At 42.9% G+C, this 9,980-nt stretch overlaps 1 protein-coding gene across 2 annotated transcripts; it reads right to left on the bottom strand.

Moving 5' to 3' along the window:
• Window positions 1–3,238: 3,238 nt before the first annotated feature.
• Window positions 3,239–9,082, bottom strand: arrdc3b (arrestin domain containing 3b). Of its 2 annotated transcripts, none has more exons than XM_028972743.1 (8): window positions 8,542–9,082; window positions 6,593–6,636; window positions 6,265–6,412; window positions 6,013–6,115; window positions 5,651–5,907; window positions 5,404–5,566; window positions 5,176–5,309; window positions 3,239–5,078 (listed from the first exon to the last, which is right to left on the bottom strand). In XM_028972743.1, exons 1-8 carry the CDS (start codon window positions 8,845–8,847, stop codon window positions 5,010–5,012), a joined length of 1,224 nt encoding a protein of 407 aa, XP_028828576.1. In that variant the 5' UTR covers window positions 8,848–9,082; the 3' UTR covers window positions 3,239–5,009. The 2 variants fall into 2 exon arrangements, with proteins under 2 accessions (XP_028828576.1, XP_028828575.1); XM_028972742.1 differs by having other exon boundaries at window positions 6,593–6,674; window positions 8,568–9,082.
• Between the last annotated feature and the right edge of the window lie 898 nt (window positions 9,083–9,980).

The raw sequence follows: 9,980 nt of genomic DNA, 5'->3' as shown, positions 1-9,980 counted from the left end.
TTTGAGGGTTACTAATGTTCATTCATCATGAATATTAATTCCTTCAAACATTTTATCAGTCTCAATATAAATCAAAGTAAAAAAAAATCACTTCATAGAACAAGGAATCAGCCACTACAACGGGCCACTGTAGGCCCTGTGTGGCGAAGCTGTTTGTGACAAGTCTCCCTGAGTAATCATGCTGTGGGAAGAGGATTTGCAGGGATGATTGCTGACCAGCTTGTCGAGCAGAGATCAGGACCAAACGCCCTTCTTCATTTGGGATGGACACCAGCTGCTGCTTGTTGTATTGAAGGAGAACGGCTAACCGAAGGGATTCTAGTATGGAAAACCACACATTTTCTCCCCTTAAACAGCGTTGGCTTAAATGCTGTCCGGAATTAAAATGACTTTTAATCAAAACACAATACCATGACATGCCTCAGGTAAATATTTCTTCCTCTCATCTGTTTCCATGGGAGACAAAACACAAGCTGTCATCAACTTCTTATGAGAATTTATTTCTGTCCTGAAACGGATCCCCAGCCCCAAGCATTTTGTCGTGTATCCTTCCGTCAGGGAAAGGACTAGGCATTTGTTTAGTCTGAGTTATGGGCTGTACCGAGGGAGGCACTGGATATTCCTCCAGGATACACAGTGCAGGGTATATCACGACATACAACATAAGGCAAGATGTGAAATTGCGGGACAGTTAACCAACGATGAAGGGAAATTCTTTTAATGTCAGATTCTCTATCAGTTTCCACCTCTTTTTTGACCATTTTTTTCAAAATCATTGTCACAACCTTGAGGTCTTCTTAGACGCAGCAACTAGTTGAAATCTTCACAGCATGAAAGGAGACTAGTTGCTTCCCATTTGCTCCGACTTTGAAAAGTAACAAATAATGCCTGTCATTCTCAAGGGCAAGGCCATTAGGCGACATAAGAGTCCTTCTCCTAATAGAAATTCCCACCGGAGCAGGCGTCAGTCTACTGCCAGACTGAACTGGTCTGCGCTTTGGGAGTGAGGAGAGGCGTGTGATCAGAATGAAGCACAGCGTTTGCCTGCCTAATCTGCCTTGATGAAATATTTCAGCCACCCCAAGTATCTGTGTCAAGAAGAGCAGTGGCCTATTGGGTTGCCTGTCTGCCACCTTCTTTCAGTCCAGTCCAAACCAGTTCTTGTCTATCGCTGGCGCAGTGATGAAAGGAAGGGAGTGTACCCATTTAAATCATAATGAAATTAATGAACCTTTAATAACACTGCACACACTCCACAGATCGTATTTTATCTGTCGTAATTAAGCATCGTAATGCACCCTTCATTATGATATAAGTGATTTCTGGTAAACGATTATACACAAGAGAATTCAATGAAAATTATACAAACATTTCCATCATCACTTTTGCATTTGTAATAGTCTGGGTAACTGAGTAGGTTCTTGACACTTCATTCCGGTACCTGTTACAGGCCGCATGACTTCAGTCAGGGTGGGAAAAACCCTGTTGGATTTTGCACAGGAACATGCAGGAGTTACTCTGGCTGTCCCATACTCTAAAAAGGGGTCAGCCAAGATAAAACACCCAGCCCCTCTGCTGACCGTTGGCTAAACTGAGTCAGCCGAAATGGAGCCCAGGGGTCGAGTTTCGAAATCGGGAAACTGAGAAAGGCCCTTGACTCAGTAACGTACAGGACCTGCTCTCTGCTAACCAAGTATCAGGCTATTGCTGGCTGACAGCCCTCACTTCCAAAAATGACCCCAAGTCTCACTTCCATTTTTAGAGCCCATAAGATTACATAAGCAGCGAAAATGCTGAGAATGTTAATGTGTCCTCGGTGCTTCCATAAGGGCATGGTGTGGTTCTGCTGCTTTTTTCATCCAGTTCGGGGAGAATGCATAAGTTTAAACTGACATTAGTGCTTTACCCTGGTTTTGACCTCATTTGCACCAGATTTTGCACTGAGTTTATTTGCATGTCAGATATCAATTACTCGTGGCTGTATGTGCATTGTCAGTGCTTGTTGATACACAGATTTTGCACAGACACACAAAATCGTGTATGTCGTTTCATTACATAACACGCAAGTGTATAAAATGCAGGCACAGCTACCTAGTTGCGAACTAGTTCATTTTAAGATGATTTATGTACTGTATGTAGTTTTGAGGGAACAGTGAACGCATTTCATCAAAGATGGCAAAACCACATCGTGATCACAGCAGCCATTGTTAATATAATCTTTAGTGTTAATGTGGCAGGCGGTAGAGCATTTATGCTTCGAATAAATTAAGCCACTTTTTATGGACAGTACTGCCCTAAACTGTATGAACAAGTGTTTTTAAAACATACTGTATCCGACTCATATCCCTATATTATACAGTTTAGCTGAGCAGCCACACCAGAGATTACCCAGGCGTAAGAATTAGGTTAGTGGTTCATGGGTGGTGAAAAGCAACATCTGTTCTATGTGAGCCAGTTAGCCACGGCATAACAGGAACATTCCTGAAACTCATCCATTAGGCGAGACTCTTTGGAGGCCCATACGTGCAGACACAAGGGCCTCCTTGTGACCAGCCTCACCATCTGGCTCGGAGAGAGCGATGTGTCTGAGGTCTGAGTGGAAAAGGCATGAAGAGGTGGCATGGAGAAGTCATTTCCTTCTTGGGAGCCAGATGATGCAGTTTAGCAGGGCATTAGTGACAGAGATTAGTGGCTAATGTAAAGTGCATCTTTACTACAATGTTAAAATATACGCATAATTTATTAAAATGTTCCACTACTGTTAGTATTTTTTTAAACATACAAAAGAAATTGCAGAGAGGTGGATTCCAGCACAGATTTCACCATGTGATCTGCACCTGCCTGCACCTTTAAACAGCCATGATGCATCTGTGCTCAGAATGTCAAGAGTATCCTGGGTGTGTGACCCATTTCAGTCTGTTTCTCATGAGGGAAGAAATGGTGGCTGCACATACAGTATCCACATATGCACATTACTCTCTTTGGGCTTATTGGTGTTTCCTATCAGACCAAAATGATTGAAAACTTGCTGTTAAATATAAATGTTGAAATATAACTACTCACTACCTCAGTATGTAAATTAAATTAACACATTTTTTAAATTATGTAGTGCAAGGGAATTGTTGATCGGTTTAAAAGTGATAAACATCACAACCAGAGCTTTAGAACAGTTTGTCCCCACGTCCATAAATTGAACACCACCCTAATGGAGCTAATGGAAGGCAAGTACATATTTTTTTTCCTGTTTAAATGCTCATTTAATATGATTAAAACAAAATACAAACAGAAACATAACAGTGGCATATCATGACAAATAAGCAGAAAATAAATGTGTGTACAAATTAGTGGAAAACACATCCTAGACAAATAATATTGCACTTTGTGTCTAAAATATAGGAGAAGCTTAATTCGGTTTGAAGTGACTCCAGAGGTCAAAGAAGAAACATAAGCTTGTGTTAAACATGGTATTTAGCCACTCTGAAGTGCATACATGCTTTGGGTACTACCTTCTCAAAGGGTGTGGATATGACCCACCCATCCACCAAAGGGAAAAAACAAACAGATACATCACAATAAGCTTTCAGAACTGAGAAATGCCCATTTGTTTTGTTTTTTTTAATTATAGGACAGACAAAATTCCCTTTTTGATCAAGACTGTCAACGAATTCTTTACATAAATAAAGCTCAAGAAGATTCTCCAACTTGCACCGAACCAAGGCCACATAGGCATGTTCTTGTAAAATGACTTGTGAAAAAAAAAAGAAAAAAGAAAAGAATCTTGACTCATTTCATTCTACATTAAAGTACATGGACACAATCGTTGAAAAAAAAATAAAAATGTAAACATCAATAATGTCTCGCTAAACCATTTTGCTCGTCATGCCCCCATAGTAGAGTCAACTTGAAGGAGAAAAAGTGCAGATTACAGATTACTTTAAGGCTAATAAGCCACACACAAAACTGGTCATTTGTTAAATGAGTTGGAAAACAAATGTAGAACTCATTTAAAACCACTCGTCCGCCAGCTACCTCTTCATTAAACTGTGCTTTAGAATACATAACTATCTAGGTATGATGTCACCGGGTCACCCCTGACCCTTGTCAAAACTCAGTGACTTGAGTTATTTTGTTTATCAAGCGCATTACAACAAGAAAGGAATGTCATTTGCTTTGCATGTTTGTGCAGGTCTTCTCTGCTCCATTTCTGCCCTCAGTGTTACGAACAGTGCGGCTGAGAGAGAGCGTACTGCCGCCTGTCCTGACAGTTCGGCAAGTGAGAAGACCACCTGAGAATAAGGGTTTTGATGGACAACAGATGTGACGCTGCAGATCTTGGGTAGAGGAAAAGGCAAAAGGTGGCAAATGGCAGGTCCCATCGTATGGCAGCCTCTCTGAGGGACTCGCTCGTGTTCCTGTCACCAAAAGTTGTTCAAAAACCCACATGGAACGCAAAAAGTCAAAGTAGTGAGAGGGCCCCCCCAAAACAGGCAGCTAGTCCAGAAAAAGAAACCTTTGTTCAACAGTCTCTTGCTTTTTGGTGCTATGTTGCCTTTTTTGGAATTATTTGCAGTGTAAGCCAGCGGTCATCTTCGGTAAATATGGGCACCAATACAAAACTGTGGCCATCTTTAATAACAAGCCACATTAAGCCAGTTATTATTAAGTGCAAAAAAAAAATTAAAAAAAATTTTAATCTGAAATTGAAGAGACAGGACTGATTTGCTTCTATGCTGGTTTTTGGGTGGAGCAAAGTCTCGCTCGGCCAAAATCTACTACGATGCGTTACAGGCCATTCCACCTAATCAGTACACTACGCTATGCGGCCTGCCTCTGACCCCGGCAGGCTTTTTCAGGGCGTGGACTGTCCTGCCCAGCCAATCCCGCACAGAGAGCCCTGGTTACAGCCTCTAACATTTGCTTTAGCTTGTTCACATAAAAAGTTCCATCACAGGTCCAGGCCATGTTAGATGATTAAAAGCCTGTCAGCACTGGACAGGCACACTGGGCTCTCAGCGAGATGGACACAGGTCGGGTCTCTGCTCCACAGGACAACAGGAGTGCTCTGGATTGGGATCAATCTAGAGAAAATGAAAACAAAAAAAAAAAAAGATTTGGATTTCCAGTAGCAAAAACTTTTTTTCCTGTTCCTGGCACAACAGGAAATGTTGACCTCACCTCGGAATATAAAGGAGGTGGCTGTAAACGGAACTCCTGAATATAGGAGTACAGCACTCCCTCTGGGTCCTCTTGCACTGCCGACTCGATGGGACCCTGCCCCTCCCGGACAACCTCGGAGTAGCTAGGTGGTGCTGAAAGGAGGTGGCGAGACAGATTAGTATTACTGCGATCATCATCATCGTCCCGACGGACGGCACAAGACCAGTTTCCGGAAAGGACACGTACCTTCCGGCCTCTCAGGCAGAGTAATGCCCAGCCAGTTCATGGTCATGCTGCACTGGCTGCTGATGGAGGACGTGCGGCTGCCAAACGGGTGGAGAGGTATGGTGCCAATCACTAAAGGTAGGCTCAAGGACAAGTTAATGGCTCTGGGGATGTCCACATACACCTTAAAAACAAAAAACAGCAATAATGGGATATTTGAAAATAGAAAGTAAATTTGATTATCATTTTATTGGGTTACTGTGCTCACCATCAGAGAGTACTCCACTCTGATAATGCTGCAGTCGAGGATTGATGGGGAGACTGGGGGAATTTTCAGCATCTTCCCATTCCAGGTATCGGTTTTTCCAGAGGGAAGAGCATCTCCACGCAGGTTCGCAACCAGCTGCTTAATCTCCTTCACCTTGCCTTTGGCATAAAAGGTCTGTGTTTGATAGATGGCTGCCTTTGGCACAACCACGCGGGAAGAACAGTTCTCAATCTCAGCAAAGATCTGGATCGACTCTCCTGAAATGAACCAAAAAATGTTTTGTTGTATATTAAGAAAATCAGCAGTTCATCCATTCAAATCACACAAAAATCAAGAGGGGGGCACTTGAGATTTGTTCTCACCTGGAGTGTAGCCCTTCCTTTCGATTTTGGCACTTAGTGAAATGGGGCCTGACGTGCAAAACCAGCAGCAGAGTGTTTTTTCTTTCGTGCCAGCCTGGGGTGACTGCAACATCGAAAAGAAGAAACGTTAAAATATCCTCCTCGCACCATATCAGCTTTGCTTTAGCAAGCTGGGCACACTTTCAACAGGAAGGACACACCCAGGGTTGTGAGCTATAGTAAAAAAAAAAAAAAAAAAAAAAAAAAATTTACCAGCAAAAGAGGAGTGTTTATGTCAATATGCTCAAAGACTGTGAATTCTTTCTTCACTTTCATGGGCAGGAGCCAGGGCCTGTGCAGCTCAGCCTTTAACCAGTAGCGCACGCTGCCATGCTTCCCTTCGAACGAAGTAGCCAAGGGACTACAGAGGGTGAGAGCGAGATGAAATGAACAAAAAGAAAAAAAAACCACACACCACAGCAATGTTTGCAAAATTATAAAACAAAAAAAATATCCAAAAATATTCTCTCTGTTTTTGCAGTCACTGTAATATAATAAACCTACTAAAGTACAGCTTTAGGTAAAAGTGGCAAATACTCACATTTGTGGAAGTTCAAGGCTAAATGGATACTCGTGTCTTCCAGTCTGAAGAACGGTGATGCCCTCATCAGGATTGTCATCATCTGAAAAGAGAAAAAAAAAGAAATACAAATACATGCATACCATACCTGACAAATTCTTTACTTCAAGGCACCTAAATCCTAAATGTACACATCAAAAAAAAAAAAAAAAAAAAAAAAAAAGACGGGGGGGAAAAAAAAAGGCACACTTTGTTCAAATCACATGAATAATAGCAAAAATAAATAAAGGCAATCTTACAACAACTTCATTTTTTAAATCTTTATTTTTCTTTCCACAATAAAAAGAAACACATATAAACATTAAAAAAAAAAAAAAAAAAGATTGTCAAATTTAATGTGGAGCATTAAAGGATTCAACCATGAACATGCAATGACTTTACGCTAAATGAGAACAAAGAAACTACACAAGATATATATTTTTTGTATTCAAATATATAAATGTACACACAGTTAGTTATATACATTTAAAAAAATAAATAAAAAATCTCGGAAATACAACTCCAGCCACTTCTGCAATCCCATCTGACTCTAGCCGCCCTTCCGTAAACAAGTCCCCGGCTGTCAGTCAGCACAGCAGCAGCAGCAGCAGCAGCCAGAGAGGACCGGACTAAACCGGAGCGAGCAGCTTCCCGCAGCCGGATTTCCCCACGCATACATCACAGCCCGGTCTGGCACGGGCGCTGCTCAGGCCGGCCTGAGGCACTCGGGCTTGTAATACTTCCTTCTCCCCCCCCCCATGCAAAAACATGACTTAACCCTTCTTAAAAATTAAGATTAGACAAAGTGGAGAACACACAAAGAGCACACCAGAGGCAAAGTACGGTCTCATTTACGTCACTTTTATTAATCTACAAAAGGCATAAATACAGGGATATGTTCCCAACACAATCAATTTTTAAACAAACATATAAAAATAAAAAAAAATAAGTCCAGCTAATAGTCCAGTTAAGTACTATAGTAATGGTTCATATTATTAAATACAGGGCATTTTCATTAAAACACTTGTTTTTGTGTAATATATATATATATATATATGATTTTGGGGTACAATCATAACAGAGACATTTACTGAGACGACAAAGAGGCTACAGAAAACCGGCAGATCAACAGCATCAAAAAGGGACTGAACGAAGAGGTACCATGACGGCATTTCTTCCTTTGGCGAAGCACGTGTAAATTATTGGAATAAAAAAAATAAATAAATAAAAAAAAGATGCTCATCGAGATGCTCTGCTACTTCAAAATGAACATATCGGCCAGTGCTGTGGCATTAAAATAAAGTTGACCTTTTTTGCGTCTTCGAAAACTACACACATCTAAAATGTCACAGCCTTATTGCGTGGCAACAAAGCGGATAAGCCGACAAAAAAAGTTGCCCGACAGTCTTCTGTCACTTTCTGCAGAGAAGTGACGTCACCCAGACACACGAGCACTTGGACCAATCGGCGCGCAGAAGCGGCTCGCACCGCCCCGCCCCCCCAGTCCCAGTCCACGGCCACTTTCTGAACAGGTTTGAACCGCTTCTAACAAAAGGTGCAAAAGCTCCGGAATCCTCGCAAAACAGGCAATTTTCGACAAAATAGCCACGCGGCCGTCGTCCAAACGGCCCCCCGACAACACGACACCCCCTAGGACGCGTCTGTCCGCACGTTTTCGGCGTTTTAAGACGGGCTTCGGGCTACTTTCGCTGGCCGTGTCGGTGGGGCAGGGGTTCCGCATGCGGCCGGTGCTCGTTTTCTTTTTACGGACAAAACCGCGTCAATGGTCGCCGAGCATCCCACCGCGAGACCGCCCTACTCCAGTTCCCTCAGAATTAAAACTACAATACAGAACAACTGGAACACGCCAGGTCGTGGCAGAGAACGCGGCTCTTTTCAGCACTGGACCAGCAGAAGCATCTCTCATTGACAGCCCATTTGAACAGTAGCCTCTTACCTCGGTCGTGTCCAATTAAGATGTCTCTGTAATTTAAGTACTCCACTTCCTCTGTGTAATTTTGGGTATAGGCAGTGTTGGATCCGGCATTGCGTGACTCGGTCCAGCGAACTTTCGCCAGCCCTTTGGCGTGAATGTGCAAGGACTTGACGCGAATGTCTCCGGTCACCTCGACTACCACCCTCCCTGAGACGCAGTCCCCGCTCGCGAACACGGGGACATTGCTGTCGTTCAGACAGTCGTAGCTTACGAAGAAGCTCTTCACCTTTCCGAGCACCATGGTGTCTTAATAAAAGTGAACAGTCGGAAGTCTATAAAAAAAAAAAATCAAGATCTCACCAACAAAACGAAAAAAAAAATAAAACACTGACCAGCAGGTATGCCATGCAGAAAGCTGCAGGCCGATCAGTGTCACCGTCCCTAGCAAACCATTGAGCTCTGTGTACTTCAGATAGTCCCTCACGACCCTGCCCTGCTCTGGCCTCGGTCTCCGCTCAGACGGACTGGAGCTGCGCGACCCGGCCGTCTTATAGTGGCGGCTTGTGAAAAACAACCGCAGTGCGCATGCGTCGGCGGCGTCGGCGTTCCTGCTTCCGCCTTCCCGGGACACCGGGAGTTATCGTCACCGCGGAGCCGTAATGCTCTCCGGAGCTCGGAATCTGCCCCGAGACGCTCGAAATCCAGCCTGCTGGTCGCATTTACGGTTTTCCTGTCACTGTTTCACAGCTAACGTGATGTTACCTAAACAGGGTCTTAAAACATTAAAGCTGCTAAATTTACTTTAATATCTATATAAGCTATTTTTTTCAGTGCTTTAGATTTAGAGCAATTAAATATTAAATTGTTCAGCTAGTCAAGTTGTTCATGTCACGGGTCAAGGATCCTCTGCATTGTCTGCATGTCTCACTACCACATGGCGCCACCCACCGACTGAAATGGACACTCCGCTCAGTTTTGGTTGGTTTTACTTGTATGTTTTGTGGATAATGTTTGCTTGTGTTCTAGGTAGCACACCTGTGAACCAGAAGGTATGTTGAACTTTATTAAATCCTCAGGAAGGTTCTTTTTGGTCACTTAAAATATGCGTCACATATTTGTGTCACATAAGGTGGTAGTGGGTGGTAGTGGCCTAGTGGGTTAGACACTTGCCTATGACCCAGAAGACCCAGGTTCAAATCCCACTTGCTTCCATTGCGTCCCTGAGCAAGACACTTAACCCTAAGTTGCTCCAGGGGGGACTGTCCCTGTAACTACTGATTGTAAGTCACTCTGGATAAATGCTGTATATAAGGTGATCCTTTATTAGTACCACAAGTGGGAAATTTACATTGTCACAGCAAAAAGTGGAAAAGGAGAAAAGCAACAATACAATATATCGACATATAAAAGTTAAATGTACAAATGAGCAAATAA

This window comes from Denticeps clupeoides, chromosome 3 (assembly GCF_900700375.1).
Source record: "Denticeps clupeoides chromosome 3, fDenClu1.1, whole genome shotgun sequence".
Taxonomy (NCBI): Eukaryota; Metazoa; Chordata; class Actinopteri; order Clupeiformes; family Denticipitidae; genus Denticeps; species Denticeps clupeoides.
The sequence above is the reverse complement of the archived record's forward strand: the minus strand, read 5'-3'. Positions and strand labels throughout refer to the sequence as shown.

What these genes read in the sequence shown, in the direction of transcription:
- arrdc3b (XM_028972742.1), bottom strand. Translation starts at nt 8,847, where the DNA reads ATGGTGCTCGGAAAGGTGAAGAGCTTCTTCGTAAGCTACGACTGTCTG. An exon ending in AGCCTTGAACTTCCACAAAT is followed by an intron (nt 6,413 to 6,592) that starts GTGAGTATTTGC and finishes CACCCTCTGTAG; the next exon opens with TCCCTTGGCTACTTCGTTCG. An exon ending in TAAACACTCCTCTTTTGCTG is followed by an intron (nt 6,116 to 6,264) that starts GTAAATTTTTTT and finishes TCGATGTTGCAG; the next exon opens with TCACCCCAGGCTGGCACGAA.